Here is a 19,097-nt window from a genome sequence, read left to right on the forward strand (position 1 = left end):
TTTGAGCTTTTTTTGGTGTCCACCTCGAGTTTGTACCAGAAATCTAGAACCTAACATTACCTATAGCAAAATTATAAAATACTCAAATACATTTGCAGATTGTCTGATCATTTTCTTGTTTTGTACCTAGATTTCATATCTTAAGAACTTTAAAAACAATTGTCATCAATTAATGTAATTTTTTTTTACTTTGAAGTTTTTTGTTAACGAAATATCAAAACATAGTTTTTTAACAGAAGAGGAAAAAGTTGCAATATTTTCCCTGCTTCCAGCAATCAGGAAATACTACTGCACATGGTCAGTGTCAGGAGTACACCAGGTAGAATATAGGGAAAGATCTAGGCAATTTCTATGATTCTTTACAACTTCGGGGACATGCAGACATGCAGAGAATGAAGTTGAGTTTAAGCACTTCTAAGACAAGTTGTCATCTCCAACATTGTGACCTTCCGTTACAGAGCTTTGCTTTGATGGGGATTACGTCCTATACATTCAGTTGGGTTCCTCCACCGTACTCACTATTCCTTATTTCTATTGGGGATTGTGTTTGTGCTTGCCAATGGGAACTCTACAAACTTACAGAGCAGACCAGCCCATGTTTTGCAGTGGAGGCGGAAGGAAGGGGAGGACCATCCTCCTCAGTGAATTTCATAGTGAAACATTAAAGTGATAATTTTTAGATAAAACTATACTAAATATATTAAAGTCACCAAATAATTGATTAAAACATACTGTTTTGCAATGGTCTATAGTAGCCTCAACAGCACTCGGTAGGGTAGCACCATGGTGTAGCCAGAGGACAGCTAGTTTCCGATTTAAAAATCCACCAGCCACTCAGATTTCTTACCAGCCAAAATATATATATATTTTTTTATCTAAAATGACACTAAACAAAAACGGATGAGCATGACTTGTAATGTTTCTAAAACAACACATGTATTACTAGTGAGAAGTAATGTGGTATATTGTTTAATAAAAACATTTGTGACCTGAGTCTTAACCAAAATAGCACAGATGAAATGTTCTCCTGCCCCTTTACGGGCGGGAGGTTACCGTGGTAACGCAACTTGAGTCATGTTTCTGCCTGTAGGGTTGAGTCTGACTAGTGGAAGCGTTGTCTTCTCTTCTCGAGCAGTTGAAACTCAAAAATAGAAAAAACAACCTAGCTTGTGAGCAAAACAATGTAAATAGCTAAGAAACTGAAGGCCAACGTCTCAGTAGACTTTTGTTTCAAGTAAATTAGACCAACTTTTATCAATGTTTGCAAACGCTTCTAAAAATGAATCTTTCACTCAGCTCTTATGTTCGCACAGCCCCCAGCCAGGCAGTGATGCAGAAATACTTTGAAAACAGTCACTGCGGTATTTATTTTACTATAAATGTGATCATAGTTATTCATAAATGCGAGTGAAATGCTCACACGGTGGAGCCCTGACCACCCGCCAACATGGCTGGTGAAATAAACATCTTATGCCAAAATCTATGTTCATTTAGCAGATGGCGGATGTTAATTTTTGGCCCTGGTTCTCACCCCCGTCCATTGACTTACACAGTAATTATGACAACTTCAGAGCTCTTGCTCTTCATTCAAAGACTTAGTCGTGGACACTCTTACTGACAGTTGTGGCTGCTTTGCATGATGTTATTGTTGTCTCTACCTTCTTGCCCTTTGTGCTGTTGTCTGTGCCCAATAATGTTTGTACCATGTTTTGAGCTGCTGCCATGTTGTGTTGTCATGTGTTGCTGCCATGTTGTGTTGCTGCCATGTTGTGTTGCTGCCATGTTGGGTTGTCATGTGTTGCTGCCATGTTGTGTTGCTGCCATGTTGTGTTGTCATGTGTTGCTGCCATGTTGTGTTGTCATGTGTTGCTGCCATGTTGTGTTGCTGCCATGTTGTGTTGCTGCCATGTTGTGTTGCTGCCATGTTGTGTTGTCATGTGTTGCTGCCATGTTGTGTTGCTGCCATGTTGTGTTGTCATGTGTTGCTGCCATGTTGTGTTGCTGCCATGTTGTGTTGCTGCCATGTTGTGTTGCTGCCATGTTGTGTTGTCATGTGTTGCTGCCATGTTGTGTTGCTGCCATGTTGTGTTGTCATGTGTTGCTGCCATGTTGTGTTGCTGCCATGTTGTGTTGTCATGTGTTGCTGCCATGTTGTGTTGCTGCCATGTTGTGTTGCTGCCATGTTGGGTGTCATGTGTTGCTGCCATGTTGTGTTGCTGCCATGTTGTGTTGTCATGTGTTGCTGCCATGTTGTGTTGCTGCCATGTTGTGTTGCTGCCATGTTGTGTTGCTGCCATGTTGTGTTGCTGCCATGTTGTGTTGCTGCCATGTTGTGATGTCATGTGTTGCTGCCATGTTGTGTTGCTGCCATGTTGTGTTGTCATGTGTTGCTGCCATGTTGTGTTGCTGCCATGTTGTGTTGTCATGTGTTGCTGCCATGTTGTGTTGCTGCCATGTTAGGTTGTCATGTGTTGCTGCCTTGCAATGTTGTTGTCTTAGGTCTCTCTTTTTGTAGTGTTGTGTGTTTTGCCCCCCCCCAGGAGGCCTTTTGCCTTTTCCTAGGCCGTCATTGTAAATAAGAATTTGTTCTTAACTGACTTGCCTAGTTAAGTAAAGGTTACATAAAACAACAACTGACATGTTGTCCACCCAATCAAAGGATCAGAGAATGAATCTAGTACTGAAAGCATAAGCTACAGCTAGCGAGCACTGCAGTGCATAAAATGTGTTGAGTAGTTGACTCAAAGAGAGAGACAGACAATAGTTGAACAGTTTTGAACAAATTCAGTTCTTACAAAATGAGAGGCGAGAGAGAAAGAAAACAGAACAAAATGGGGATAAACATACCTGAACTTGTCCAATAAAACTCTCATTTGCAACTGCTGGACTAATGATTGCACCCTAGATTAGCTAGATGCAGGCAAGAGTGTGCAAGGTAGTATTTTATTTTTTTTACCTTTATTTTACTAGGCAAGTCAGTTAAGAACAAATTCTTATTTTCAATGACGACCTAGGAACAGTTGGTTAACTGCCTGTTCAGGGGCAGAACGACAGATTTTGTACCTTGTCAGCTCAGGGATCTGAACTAGCAACCTTTCGGTTACTAGTCCAATGCTCTAACCACTAGGCTACTAGGCTACCCTGCCGCCCCCGAATGTGTCACTGTCTGTCACCTTGATTACTCCACATTCTCTCAACCTGTGCACCTACACTACCATTCAAAAGTTTGGGGTCACTTAGAAATGTCCTTGTTTTTGAAAAAAAAAGCACATTTTCTGTCCATTAAAATAACATCAAATTGATCAGAAATACAGTGTAGACATTGTTAATGTTGTAACTGACTATTGTAGCTGGAAACGGCTGATTTTTTATGGAATATCTACATAGGCGTACAGAGGCCCATTATTAGTAACCATCACAGACTGGCCAAGAAAAATAAAAGATTAAGATGGGCAAAAGAAGATGGGCAAAAGAACACAGACTAGGAAAGAGATATGGCTTTTTCTTTGCAACTCTACCTAGAAGGCCAGCATCCCGGGGTCGCCTCTTCACTGTCGACGTTGAGACTGGTGTTTTGCGGGTACTATTTAATGAAGCTGCCAGTTGAGGACTTGTGAGGCATCTGTTTCTCAAACTAGACACTGTAATGCACTTGTCCTCTTGCTCAGTTGTGCACCGGGGCCTCCCACCTCTCTCTATTTGAGAAGGAAGTAGTACACGTTGTACGAGATCTTCAGTTTCTTGGCAATTTCTCGCATGGATTGCCTTAATTTCTCAGAACAAGAATAGACTGACAAGTTTCAGAAGAAAGTTCTTTGTTTCTGGCCATTTTGAGCCTGTAATCGAACCCACAAATGCTGATGCTCCAGATACTCAACTAGTCTAAAGAAGGCCAGTTTTATTGCTTCTTTAATCAGAACAACAGTTTTCAGCTATGCTAACATAATTGCAAAAGGGTTTCTAATGATCAATTAGCCTTTTAAAATGTTTGTTGACGTTGAGTGTGAGGTTATTTTCCTGACACCACACTCCGAGGGCCTCACCTCCTCCCTGTAGGCTGTCTCGTCGTTGTTGGTAATCAAGCCTACCACTGTAGTGTCGTCTGCAAACTTGATGATTGAGTTGGAGGCGTGCATGGCCACGCAGTCATGGGTGAACAGGGAGTACATGAGAGGGCTGAGAACGCACCCTTGTGGGGCCCCAGTGTTGAGGATCAGCGGGGTGGGGATGTTGTTTCCTACCCTCACCACCTGGGGGCGGCCCGTCAGAAAGTCCAGGACCAAGTTGCACACGGCCAGGGTCGAGACGCAGGGTTTCGGGCTTAATTACGGGTTTGGAGGGCACTATGGTGTTAAATGCTGAGCTGTGATCGATGAACATAGGTATTCCTCTTGTCCAGATGGGTTAGGTCAGTAGTGTGCAGTGTGATGGCGATTGCGTCATTGTGGACCTATTGGGGCGGTAGGCAAATTGGAGTGGGTCTAGGGTGTCAGGTAGGGTGGAGGTGATATGATCCTTGATGAGTCTCTCAAAGCACTTCATGATGACGGAAGTGAGTGCATCGAGCGATAGTTGTTTAGCTCAGTTACCTTAGCTTTCTTAGGAACAGGAACAATGGTAGCCCTCTTGAAGCATGTGGGAACAGCAGATTTCGATAAGGATTGATTGAATATGTCCGTAAACACACCAGCCAGCTGGAAGAACAGGAGGGCACGGCTAGGGATGCCGTCTGGGCCGGTAGCCTTTGCAAGGGTTAACATGTTTAAATGTTTTACTTAAGTTGGCTGCAGTGAAGGAGGGCCCACAGGTTTTGGTAGTGGGCTGTGTCAGTGGCACTGTATTGTCCTCAAAGAAGTTGTTTAATTTGTCTGGGAGCAAGACGTCAGTATCCACGACGGGGCTGGTTTTCTTTTTGTAATCCGTGATTGACTGTGGACCCTGCCACATACGTCTCATGTCTGAGCCATTGAATTGCGACTCTACCTTGCCCCTATACTGACGCTTAGCTTGTTTGATTGTCTTAGAGGGAATAGCTACACTGTTTGTATTCGGTTATGTTTCAGGTCGCCTTGCCATGATTAAAGGCAGTGGATCACACTTTCAGTTTTGCGCGAATGCTGCCATCAATCCACGGTTTCTGGTTGGGGAAGGTTTTAATAGTCACCGTGGATACAACATCACTGATGCACTTGCTAATAAACTTTCTCACCGAATCAGCGTACACATCAATGTTGTTGTCTGAGGCTATCCGGAACATATCCCAGTCCACATGATGGAAGCAATCTGGAAGTGTGGAATCAGATTGGACCAGCGTTGAACAGACCTGAGCACGGGCGTTTCCTGTTTTAGTTTCTGTCTATAGGCGGGGAGCAACAAAATGGAGTCGTGGTCAGATTTGCCGAAAGGAGGGTGATGGTAGGCTTGGTATGCATCGCGGAAGTTAAAGTAGCAATGATCCAGAATGCTGCCAGCCCAGGTCACACATTCGATACGCTGATAAAATTTAGGGAGCCTTGTTTTCAGATTAGCTTTCTTACAATCCCCAGTTACAATAAATGCAGCCTCAGGATATATGGTTTTCAGTTTACATAGAGTCCAAAGTTCTTTCAGGGCCGTCGCGGTGTCTGCTTGTGGGGGGATATACTGTACACAGCTATGATTATAATCGAAGAGAATTCTTTTAGTAGATAATGCGGTCGGCATTTGATTGTAAGGAATTCTAGGTCAGGTGAACAAAAGAACTTGAGTTCCTGTATGTTGTTATGATTACACCATGACTTGTTAATCATAAGGCATACACCCCCGCCCTTCTTACCAGAGAGGTGTTTGTTTCAGTCAGCGCGATGTGTGACGAAACCGGGTGGCTGTACCGACTCTGATAACGCATCCCAAGTGAGACATGTTTCCGTGAAACAGAGAAGGTTACAATCCCTGATGTCTCTCTGGAAGGCAACCCTTTGCTCGAATTTCATCTACCTTGTCAAGAGACTGGACATTGGCGAGTAGTATACTCTGGAGCAGTGAGTAATGTGCCTGTCTACGGAGCTTGCCCCATCTGCGACACTGTTGTTTTGGGTCGCCTACAGGGATCCGATCCATTGTCCTGGGTGGTGGTCCAAACAGAGGATCCGCTTCGGGAAAGTCATATTCCTGGTCATAATGTTGGTAAGTTGACAATCCTCTTATATTCAATAGTTCTTCCTAGCTGTATGTAATAAGACTTACATACAGTGCTGTGCTTGTTGAGTGTCCTTCCCTATAAGTGTGCTGAAATTCTGTTGTCAATTTGTTTACTGTAAAATAGCATTGTATCTGGTCAAAAAAAAAAAAAAAATCATTTTTTAATTTTTAATTTTAAAACATTTTTGGGAAAAGAAGCTAACTCGGCTCCTACATTCATTGAATGAGATGGCTCATTCATCACCAAGCGTGAATGAGCCATCTCATTCAATTAATGTAGGAGCCGAGTTAGCTTGTTTTCCCAAAATGTAATTTAAGGTGCCCCAAAGCTTTCTACTATCATTCTTTATACAAGTTATCTTTGTTTCATAAATGTTATAAATTATTTTTTATTTAGGTTAGTCACCTGATTTCTTAATTTGCAGTAAGTTTGCCAAATCACCTGGGCTGACAGACTTAATTGCCATACCTTTTGCCTCATCCCTCTCAACCATACAATTGTTCAATTCCTCATCAATCCAAGGGGAAATAACCTTTTTTACAGTAATTTTCTTAATGGGCGCAGTCTTATTATTAGTAAGTGAAATAAGTAGTTTCATAAATGTGTAAAGAGCAGCGTCTGGTTGATCCTCATTACACACCACAGACCAGCAAATATTCTTTACATCATCAACATATGAAAAACTACAAAACGTTTTGTATGACCTCTTATACACGATATTAGGCCCAACCTTTGGAACTTTTTCTAGATTTTCCTAGTTTTCCTAGATATGGCTATTATATTGTGATCACTACATCCTATGGATTTGGATACTGCTTTAAAGCAAATATCTGCAGCATTAGTAAAGATGTGATCAATACATGTTGATTATTTAATGCCTGTGCAGTTTGTAACTACCCTGGTAGGTTGACTGATAACCTGATCCAGGTTGCAGGCACTGGTTACAGCTTGAAGCTTCTTCTTGAGTGGGCAGCTTGATGAAAGCCAGTCATTATTTAAATCACCCAGAACATATACTTCTCTGTTGATATCACATACATTATCAAGCATTTCATACATATTATCCAGATACTGACGGTTAGACCTTTGTGGTCTAGCAGCTTCCCACCAGAATGGGCTTTAGGTGAGGCAGATTTACCTGTAGCCATATTACTTCAACAGTATTTAACATTAGATCGTTAACAATGTCTACACTGTATTTCTGATCAATATGATGCTATTTTAATGGACAGAAAAGTAGTTTCTTTCAAAAACAAGGACATTTCTAAGTGATCCCAAACGTCTGAAGGTAGTGTACATTGTAAACCTTCATTCATATGCTAGGTTGTAGCAACCTCATGATGGGTATAGGGAAAATGTAAGTGTCATGTGGTAGCCTAAACCTATGGATGTTACATTGAGCTGGTTGAATGGAATATGAATGAAAGTCATCCAATATGCTGTAATAGAAGGCCAATAAAAGGCCAAAAAAGATTGTCATCCCTCATCGTCATCCCTCATCCACTGATATACTGTATCGAATACATTGAATTGAATTGAATTGAATTGAATTGAATTGTGATGATAACAAGTGAATGAATTTTGCACACAATGTACTTCGTTTTCCATTTTCTTTTCAATCAGGACTAATACTTGATTTGATTGTGTATGAAAATGTTATGGTAAAAAAAATGCATAAAAGGAGAGTAATTACCCATAATTCTGCACCTTTCTATAGCTGCATCATCATGATGTAATGACTGCAAAGCAAATCAGTTGATCGACTGGGACTTTTAAAAGACAGGTTAACTTTCTGTTTTGTCCGCTTAGACTGAAGTGTTTGTGCTAGTCTTTTTTCAGTAAGTCGTGTTCTTCTGAATAATGTAATGGCAATTTTGACTTATCATTTAGTTTAGATGAATGTATTTATGTTTTGAGAAGGCAACTCCATTTTGAAAATGTATTTTAATGTTTTGCATTAGGCCACTGAGTTAGTTCTGTGTCATGTGAACATTGCCATGAAAATAGCCAATATTGTAAAAAATTATGATTAAGAAAAACTGTTAATAATGGCAAAATGCAAATAGTTATAAAATACACAGTACCAGTCAAAAGTTTGGATATAGTTTGGATTCATGGCTTTTTCTTTATTTTGTCCCCTTTTTTACAATGTTCTACATTGTAGAATAATAGTGGAGACATCAGAACTATGAAATAACACATATGGAATTATGAAGTAACCAAAAAAGTGTTAAACAAATCAAAATATTTTCTATATTTGAGATTCTTCAAAGTACCCAACCTTTGTCTAGATGACAGCTTTGCCTAGATGACAGTTGGCCTTCTCTCAACCAGCTTCATGAGGAATGCTTTTCCAACAGTCTTGAAGGAGTTCCCACATATGCCGAGCACTTGTTGGCTGCTTTTCCTTCACTCTGCGGTTCAAGACATCCCAAACCATCTCGATTGGGTTGAGGTTGGGTGATTGTGGAGGCCAGGTCATCTGATGGAAAACTCTATCACTCTCCTTCTTGGTCAAATTGCCCTTACACAGCCTTGAGGTGTGTTTTGGGTCAATGTCCTGTTGAAAAAATTATGACAGTCCCACTAAGCGCAAACCAGATGGGATGGCGTATCGCTGCAGAATGCTGTGGTAGACATGCTGGTTAAGTGTGCCTTGAATTCTAAATAAATCACAGACAGTGTCACCAGAAAAGCCCCTCCCCCCCACACCATCACACCTCCTCCTCCATGCTTCACAGTGGGAACCACACATGCGGAGATCATGCATTCACCTACTCTGTGTCTCACAAAGACACAGCAGTTGGAACCAAAAATCTCAAATTTGTACTCATCAGACCAAAGGACAGATTTCCACCGGTCTAATCTCCATTGCTTGTGTTTCTTTTTCTTGGCACAAGCAAGTCTCTTTTTATTATTGGTTCCTTTAGTAGTGGTTCCTTTGCAGCAATTGTACCATGAAGGCCTGATTCATGCAGTCTCCTCTGAACAGTTGATGTTGAGATGTGTTATGTTACTTGAACTCTGTGAAGCATTTATTTGGGCTGCAATCTGAGGTGCAGTTAACTCTAATGAACTTATCCTCTGCAGCAGAGGTAAGCTTCCTTTCCTTTGGGGGTCCTCATGAGAGCCAGTTATCATAGCGCTTGATGGTTTTTGCGACTGCACTTGAAGAAACTTTCAAAGAACTTGACATTTTCCAGATTGACTGACCGTCATGTCTTAAAATAATGGACTGTCATTTCTCTTTGCTTATTTGAGCTGTTCCTGCCATAATATTGACTTGGTCTTTTACAAAATAGCTATATCATCCCTACCTTGTCACAACACAACTGATTGTCTCAAATGCATTTAGAAGGAAAGAATTTCCATAAATGAACTTTTAACAAGGCACACCTGTTAATTGAAATGCATTCCAGGTGTGACAAACTCATGAGGCTGGCCAAGAGTGTGCAAAGCTGTCATCAAAGCAGGGGGTGGCTACTTTGAAGAATCTAAAATCTAATATATTTAGATTTGTTTAACACTTTTTTGGTTACTACTTGATTCCATATGTGTTACTTCATAGTTTATATACCTTCACTATTATTATACAATGTATAAAATAGTACAAATAAAGAAAAACCACAGGAATGAGTAGGTGTGACCAAACCTTTGATTGGTACTGTATACAAATATACAGTATATACAGTGTGCATTAGTAAAATATTCAGACCTCCATTGACTTTTTCCACATCTTGTTATGTTACAGCCTTACTCTAAAATGTATTAAATAAAAAATGTTCCTCATCAATCTACACAAAATCACCTCATAATGACAAAGCAAAGCAAAAACAGGTTTCTAGAAATGTTTCCAAATTTATACAAAAAATAAAGACAGAAATACCTGATTTACATAAGTATTCAGACCCTTAGCTATGAGATTTGAAATTGAGCTTAGGTGCATCCTGTTTCCATTGGTCATCCATGTTTCTACAACTTGATCAGAGTCCACCTGTGGTAAATTCAATTGATTGGACATGATTTGGAAAGGCACACACCTGTCTATATAAGGTCCCACAGTTGACAGTGTATGTCAGAGCAAAAACCAAACCATGAGGTCGAAGGAATTGTCTGTAGAGCTCCGAGACAGGATTGTGTCGAGGCACAGATCTGGGTTAGGGTACCAAAACATTTATGCAGCATTGAAGGTCCCCAAAAACACAATGGCCTAAATCTTTCTTAAATGGAAGAAGTTTGGAAGCACCTAGACTCTTCCCAGAGCTCCAGAGTTCCTCTGTGGAGATGGGAGAACATTCCAGAAGGACAACTATCTCTGCAGCACTCCACCACTCCACCAAATCAGGCCTTTATGGTAGAGTGGCCAGACTCTAAAAAAAAGGCACAACCCCACTTAGAGTTTCGCAAAAGGAGTCTCAAGAATCTCAGACCATGAGAAACAAGATTCTCTGGTCTGATGAAACCAAGATTGAACTCTTTGGCTTGAATGCCAAGTATCACGTCTGGATGAAACCTGGCACCATCCCTACGGTGACACATGGTGGTGGCATCATGCTGTGAGTATGTTTTTCAGCGGCAGTGACTGGGAGACTAATCAGGATCAAGGGAAAGATGAACAGAGCAAAGTATAGTGAGATCCTTGATGACAACATGCTCCAGAGCACTCAGGACCTCAGACTGGGGCAAAGGTTTTCCTTCCAGTAGGACAACGACCATAAGCACACAGCCAAGACAACGCAGGCATGGCTTCGGGACAAGTCTCTGAATGTCCTTGAGTGACCCATCCAGAGCCCGGACTTGAACCATATTGAACATCTCTGGAGCGACTCTCCCCATTCAACCTGACAGAGCTTGAGGTTCTGCAGAGTAGAACGAGAGAAACTCCCCAAATACAGCTGTGCCAAGCTTGTAGTGTCATACCAGACAAGACTCTAGGCTGTAATCGCTGCCAAAGGCGCTTCAACAAAGTACTGAGTAAAAGGTCGGAATACTTATGTAAATGTGATATGTCCGTGTGTTCAATTCCTAAAAACCTGTTTTTGCTTAGTCGTTATGGGGTATTGCGTGTAGAGCAGTGGTTCCCAAACTTTTTATAGTCCTGTTACCATTCCGCCTCCAGCTGCGTACCCCCTCTAGCACCAGGGTCAGCTGTACCCCCTCTAGCACCAGGGTCAGCTGTACCCCCTCTAGCACCAGGGTCAGCTGTACCCCCTCTCGCACCAGGGTCAGCTGTACCCCCTCTAGCACCAGGGTCAGCTGTACCCCCTCTAGCACCAGGGACAGCTGTACCCCCTCTAGCACCAGGGTCAGCTGTACCCCCTCTAGCACCAGGGTCAGCTTTACCCTCTCTAGCACCAGGGTCAGCTGTACCCCCTCTAGCACGAGGGTCAGCTGTACCCCCTCTAGCACCAGGGTCAGCTGTACCCCCTCTAGCACCAGGGTCAGCTGTACCCCCTCTAGCACCAGGGTCATCTGTACCCCCTATAGCACCAGGGTCAGCTGTACCCCCTCTAGCACCAGGGTCAGCTGTACCCCCTATAGCACCAGGGTCAGCTGTACCCCCTCTAGCATCAGGGTCAGCTGTACCCCCTCTAGCACCAGGGTCAGCTGTACCCCCTCTAGCACCAGGGTCAGCTGTACCCCCTCTAGCACCAGGGTCAGCTGTACCACCTCTAGCACCAGGGTCAGCTGTACCCCCTCTAGCACCAGGGTCAGCTGTACCCTCTCTAGCACCAGGGTCAGCTGTACCCCCTCTAGCACCAGGGTCAGCTGTACCCTCTCTAGCACCAGGGTCAGCTGTACCCTCTCTAGCACCAGGGTCAGCTGTACCCTCTCTAGCACCAGGGTCAGCTGTACCCCCTCTAGCACCAGGGTCAGCACACTCTCAAATGTTGTTTTTTTGCCATCATTGTAAGTCTGCCACACACACACACACACACACACACACACACACACACACACACACACACACACACACACACACACACACACACACACACACACACACACACACACACACACACACACACACACACACACACACTATACGATGCATTTATTAAACATAAGAATGAGTGTGAGTTTGTCACAACCCGGCTCGTGGGAAGTGACAAAGAGGTTTTATAGGACCAGGGCACAAATAATAATATAATAATAATCATTCATTTTGCTCTTTATTTAGCCATCTTACATATGAAACCTTATTTGTTTATCAAAAATTGTGAATAATGCACCACAGGTTAATGAGAAGGGTGTGCTTGAAATGATGCACATAACTCTGCAATATTGGGTTGTATTGGAGAGAGTCCCAGTATTAAATAATTTTCCACACACAGTCTGTGCCTGTATTTAGGTGTCATGCTAGTGAGGACCGAGAATCCACTCTCACATAGGTACGTGGTTGCAAAGGGCATCAGTGTCTTAACAGGGTGATTTGCCAAGACAGGATACTCTGAGCGCAGCTCTATCCAGAAATCTGGCAGTGGCTTCTGATTATTCAATTCAATTTTCACAGAACCGCTTGTTGCAATTTCAATGAGGATCTCTTGTTCAGATATACCATAGGTAAGTGGACTGGAGGCAGGGCATGAAAGGGATAACGAATCCAGTTTGTGTTGTCCATTTCGGGAAAGTACCTGCGTAATTGCGCACCCAGCTCACTCAGGTGCTTCGCTATATCACGTTTGACATTGTCTGTAAACTTGAGTTCATTTGCACAACAAAAAATCATACAATGATGGAAAGACCTGTGTGTTGTCCAGGAAAAGAGCTCCAACTTCTTAATCATAGCCTCAATTTTGTCCCGCACATTGAATATAGTTGCGGAGAGTCTCTGTAATCCTTGATTCAGATCATTCAGGTGAGAATAAACATCACCCAGGTAGGCCAGTCGTGTGATAAACTCGTCCTCATGCAAAGCAGTCAGACAAGTGAAAATTATGGTCAGTAAAGGAAACTTTAAGCTCGTCTCTCAATTTTAAAAAAACGTATCAATACTTGGCACTTCTGTATGTTGTAAAAACGTTACATGGTCGCTGGCCATATCATTGCATAGTGCAGAAAATACAAAGTTAACCATTTTCACTGTAGTGTCCAAAACGTCTTTCAAGCTGACAGGCATTCGCTTGGCAGCAAGAGCCTCTCGGTGGAGGCTGCAGTGTACCCAAGTGGCTGCAGTGTACCCAAGTGGCTGCAGTGTACCCAAGTGGCTGCAGTGTACCCAAGTGGCTGCAGTGTACCCAAGTGACGTCTGGAACAACTGCTTGCATGTAGTTACCACTCCACTATGTCTCCCTGTCAAGGCTTTTGCGCCATCAGTACAGATACCAACACATCTCGACCACCAAGTCCATTTGATGACACAAAGCTGTCCAGTACTTTAAAAATATCCCCTCATGTTGTCCTGGTTTCCAGTGGTTTGCAGAAGAGGATGTCTTCCTTAATTGACCTCCCATAAACGTAACGGACAAATAGCAGGAGCTGTGCCAGGCCCGTCACGTCTGTTAACTCATCCAGCTGTAACGCATTTAATTCACTGGCTTGTATGCGAAGCAGTAATTGTTTCAAAACATCTCCTGCCATGTCACTGTATGTATAAATATATATATATATATATATATTTATATAAATATATATATATATATTTTTAAATTATATTTACCAGTGGTAGAAGGTAAATTGAAAGAAAACACTGGAGGCTACGTCCCAAAATGGCCTCCTATTCCTTTTTAGTGCACTACTTTGACCAAAGCCCCATGGGACCTGATCAAAACTAGTGCACTATACAGGAAATAGGGTGCCTAAAGCCCCATGGGTGGTGATCAAAAGTAGTGCACTATACAGGAAATAGGGTGCCTAAAGCCCCATGGGTCGTGATCAAAAGTAGTGCACTATACAGGAAATAGGGTGCCATTTGGGATGCATCCACTACCTGTTCTCTGAAGAAGCTGGTAGTCAGGGTGTAGAGGATAGGGTTCAGGGCACTGTTGATGGGTAATATAAAGATCACCACCCAGGATGAGATGGTACCTGGAGGGGGAGAGAGAGAGGGAGTTAGAGGTGTGTGCGTGTGTGTCCTTGTGTATTAACTGCAGTGTTGGGGAGTAGTGAACTTCATGTAGGTCAACTAGTAATTTAACTTCGTTTTGCGTTAGCTTGGTGGTAGTGAACTCAATTCAAATCTAGGTAGTGTTTCCACTAGTTAATTTTTTTTTTTTTTTTTTACTATACACTACTGTTTTACCATGTAGCGGTGTAGCTAACTACGGGAACTACACACTACTGTTTTACTATGTAGCGGTGTAGCTAACTACTGGAACTACACACTACTGTTTTACCAATGTAGCGGTGTAGCTAACTACTGGAACTACACACTACTGTTTTACCAATGTAGCGGTGTAGCTAACTACTGGAACTATACACTACTGTTTTACCATGTAGCGGTGTAGCTAACTACTGGAACTATACACTACTGTTTTACCATGTAGCGGTGTAGCTAACTACTGGAACTATACACTACTGTTTTACCATGTAGCGGTGTAGCTAACTACTGGAACTATACACTACTGTTTCACCATGTAGCGGTGTAGCTAACTACTGGAACTATACACTACTGTTTTACCAATGTAGCGGTGTAGCTAACTACTGGAACTACACACTACTGTTTTACCATGTAGCGGTGTAGCTAACTACTGGAACTACACACTACTGTTTTACCATGTAGCGGTGTAGCTAACTACGGGAACTACACACTACTGTTTTACTATGTAGCGGTGTAGCTAACTACTGGAACTATACACTACTGTGTATCCCAAAGGGGCACTGGTGCGGGTCTTCTCAGAAACATGTCTGTAACGTCTGAATGATTTGCGCTACAAACTATTATGACCCGTTCATGACGCTCACACAAGAGTCGTTCGAAGGTAATGAATTATTTTACATAGAAGATCATAGGAAATTCCAGGACATACTATATCATTAATAATCATTAATAAACTCACATAGTCGCTGTCAAAAACTCCAACCTCCACACAGTTGTCACTGACTAGTTGGATATTAATTTCCTACTGAGCAAACAATTTATGTACTTACAGCATTCTTTAAATACATATTTTTTTTTGGGGGGGGGGTAACATTGGTCAATAAAGCTCATAAATGCAATTGATTATTTCAGCGTGTTTTGTGTTCTACTTGTTGTCCTGAAAATACAATTGTGAGATTTTTACTGGGGTCATCAAGCCTGATGCTAATAGGCTTTTAACATATCACCCCAAAGTGATCGGTTGTTACAATTTATAGTCTATGACATTTGAGATTTACATACGATCATTTTTCACTAATTCGTTTGAATGTAGTGAACTACTTTTCAAAGGAACTTTAGTTACGTGAACTATATTTTTCATAGGGGTAGTTTTAGTGTAGCATAACTTCTGTGTAAATTAATTGATAGCTTGGTAAACTATATTTTCAGAGTAGCTTCCCCAACAATGATTACCTGGTATCTCGACCTGCGACAGGGACAGTATTTACCTGATATCTCGACCTGCAACAGGGACAGTATTTACCTGATATCTCGACCTGCAACAGGGACAGTATTTACCTGGTATCTCGACCTACGACAGGGACAGTATTTACCTGATATCTCGACCTGCAACAGGGACAGTATTTACCTGGTATCTCGACCTGCAACAGGGACAGTATTTACCTGGTATCTCGACCTGCGACAGGGACAGTATTTACCTGATATCTCGACCTGCAACAGTGACAGTATTTACCTGGTATCTCGACCTGCGACAGGGACAGTATTTACCTGGTATCTCGACCTGCAACAGGGACAGTATTTACCTGATATCTCGACCTGCAACAGGGACAGTATTTACCTGGTATCTCGACCTGCGACAGGGACAGTATTTACCTGATATCTCGACCTGCAACAGGGACAGTATTTACCTGATATCTCGACCTGCAACAGGGACAGTATTTACCTCATATCTCGACCTGCAACAGGGACAGTATTTACCTGATATCTCGACCTGCAACAGGGACAGTATTTACCTGGTATCTCGACCTGCGACAGGGACAGTATTTACCTGGTATCTCGACCTGTGACAGGGACAGTATTTACCTGATATCTCGACCTGCAACAGGGACAGTATTTACCTGATATCTCGACCTGCAACAGGGACAGTATTTACCTTATATCTCGACCTGCAACAGGGACAGTATTTACCTGGTATCTCGACCTGCAACAGGGACAGTATTTACCTTATATCTCGACCTGCAACAGGGACAGTATTTACCTGGTATCTCGACCTGCAACAGGGACAGTATTTACCTGGTATCTCGACCTGCAACAGGGACAGTATTTACCTGGTATCTCGACCTGCAACAGGGACAGTATTTACCTGGTATCTCGACCTGCAACAGGGACAGTATTTACCTGATATCTCGACCTGCAACAGGGACAGTATTTACCTGGTATCTCGACCTGCAACAGGGACAGTATTTACCTGGTATCTCGACCTGCAACAGGGACAGTATTTACCTGGTATCTCGACCTGCAACAGGGACAGTATTTACCTGATATCTCGACCTGCAACAGGGACAGTATTTACCTGGTATCTCGACCTGCAACAGGGACAGTATTTACCTGGTATCTCGACCTGCAACAGGGACAGTATTTACCTGGTATCTCGACCTGCAACAGGGACAGTATTTACCTGGTATCTCGACCTGCAACAGGGACAGTATTTACCTGGTATCTCGACCTGCAACAGGGACAGTATTTACCTGGTATCTCGACTTACAGCAGGGACAGTATTTACCTGGTATCTCGACCTGCAGCAGGGACAGTATTTACCTGGTATCTCGACTTACAGCAGGGACAGTATTTACCTGGTATCTCGACCTGCAGCAGGGACAGTATTTACCTGGTATCTCGACTTACAGCAGGGACAGTATTTACCTGGTATCTCGACCTGCAGCAGGGACAGTATTTACCTGGTATCTCGACCTGCAGCAGGGACAGTATTTACCTGGTATCTCGACCTGCAGCAGGGACAGTATCTTGACCAGGAAGATGGGGATCCAGCAGAGGGCGTCAGAGAAGACGATGAAGAAGAACCTGTTAGCTACAGCCACATCTCTGTGTAGCCTGCTCCTCAGGTCTGTAACAGAAAAACATGTTAGCTACAGCAACGTCTCTGTGTAGCCTGCTCTTCAGGTCTGTAACAGAACAGCCCGTTAGCCACAGCTAGGTCTCTGTGTAGCCTGCTCCTCAGGTCTGCAACAGAACAGCCTGTTAGCTATAGCAACGTCTCTGTGTAGCCTGCTCCTCAGGTCTGTAACTGAACAGTCTGTTAGCTACAGCAATGTCTCTGTGTAGCCTGCTCTTCAGGTCTGTAACAGAACAGCCTGTTAGCTAACTGGGGGACAAATTCACCTTTCAGCAGGACAATAACCTAAAACACAAGGTTCGCTCCTACACACATTGAGTCACGTGGCCGTGGCTTGCTAGATAAAGCAGGCACACAGGCATTGAGGCATTCAGTTACTGTTTTATTGAACATCAGAATGGGCAAAGCGAGTGACCTAAGAGACTTTGAGCGTGGTATGATCTTCGGTGCCAGTTCCAGTATCTCAGAAACGGCCATCCTCCTGGGATTTTCACGCACGACAGTGTCAAGGGTTTACCGAGAATGGTGCTACAAACAAAAAAACATCCAGTCAGTGGCAGTCCTGGGGACGAAAACTGCTAGTTGATGAGAGGTGGAAGGAGAATGGCAAGAATCGGTAAGAAGAGGCAGGCCACAAACAGGCAGATAACGGAGCAGTACAAAAGTGGTGCAGAATCTTGGTTCGCTCCACTCGTTGGTCCTTGTCGCGGACGGGCAGACGACCACGCCGGGCTCCACTCGTTGGTCCTTGTCGCGGAGGGGCAGACGACCACGCCGGGCTCCACTCGTTGGTCCTTGTCGCGGGCAGACGACCACGCCGGGCTCCACTCGATGGGCAGACGACCACGCCGGGCTCCACTCGTTGGTCCTTGTCGCGGATGGGCAGACGACCACGCCGGGCTCCACTCGTTGGTCCTTGTCGCGGATGGGCAGACGACCACGCCGGGCTCCACTCGTTGGTCCTTGTCGAGGATGGGCAGACGACCACGCCGGGCTCCACTCCTATCAGCTAAAACAAGAAGTGGCTCCAGTAGAAAAACATCACCTGGTCTGACGAATCCTGGTTTCTGTTGCGTCATACTGATGACAGAGTCAGGATTTGGCGTAAACAGCATGAGTCATAGGTTGGTGGCACCTTAATTGGGGAGATTTGGCATTTAGTAATGACTGGAGCGGAATCAGTGGAATGGAATCAAATAGATCAAACACACAGTTTCTGGGTGTTTGTTGCCATTCCATATGTTCTGTTCCGGCCATTACTATGAGTCGTTCCCCACTGAGTGTACACATTGATTCTTCTAAATGTTGAAAATCCGTAGGCAAGGGAGAGAAACAAACGGATGCAGTTTGAGGTCATGAGTCGGAGTGTGATGCGGGCACTGGAGAAGGGAGTGTGAGCTGGTGGGTCAAGGCAGGGTGACGTCATTGATGTTTGCTTGTGTTTGTACGTGTATGTTTTGTATTTACATTTTTTTTAAAGCGTACAAAAAAATAATGCTCCTGAGTGGCCTAATTTCAGTTTTGACTTCAATCGGCTTGAAAATCTATGGCAAGACTTGGAAATGGCTGTCTAGCAATGGTCAACAACCAACTTGATTGAGCGTGCATATTGTTTTGTATAATAAAGTGCAAATATTGTACAATCCAGGTGTGCAACGCTCTTAGAGACCCAGAAAGACTCACAGCTGTAATCACTGTCAAAGGTGATTCTAACACTCTCAGGAGTGTGAATACTTATGTAC

At 43.3% G+C, this 19,097-nt stretch overlaps 1 protein-coding gene across 1 annotated transcript in view; it reads right to left on the reverse strand.

Annotated features, from left to right (window-relative positions):
* Nucleotides 1-19,097, reverse strand: part of LOC118385715 (relaxin receptor 2-like) — a 297,386-nt gene that overhangs the window by 4,439 nt on the left and 273,850 nt on the right. The window contains exons 20-21 of the mRNA XM_052520430.1: nucleotides 17,215-17,346; nucleotides 14,112-14,209 (exon numbers count right to left, since the gene is read on the reverse strand). Of these exons, the coding sequence (XP_052376390.1) occupies nucleotides 14,112-14,209; nucleotides 17,215-17,346 (230 nt within the window). The remainder of the gene's footprint in view (nucleotides 1-14,111; nucleotides 14,210-17,214; nucleotides 17,347-19,097) is intronic.

Source organism: Oncorhynchus keta, chromosome 6, assembly GCF_023373465.1.
Source record: "Oncorhynchus keta strain PuntledgeMale-10-30-2019 chromosome 6, Oket_V2, whole genome shotgun sequence".
In the NCBI taxonomy this organism is placed as follows: Eukaryota; Metazoa; Chordata; class Actinopteri; order Salmoniformes; family Salmonidae; genus Oncorhynchus; species Oncorhynchus keta.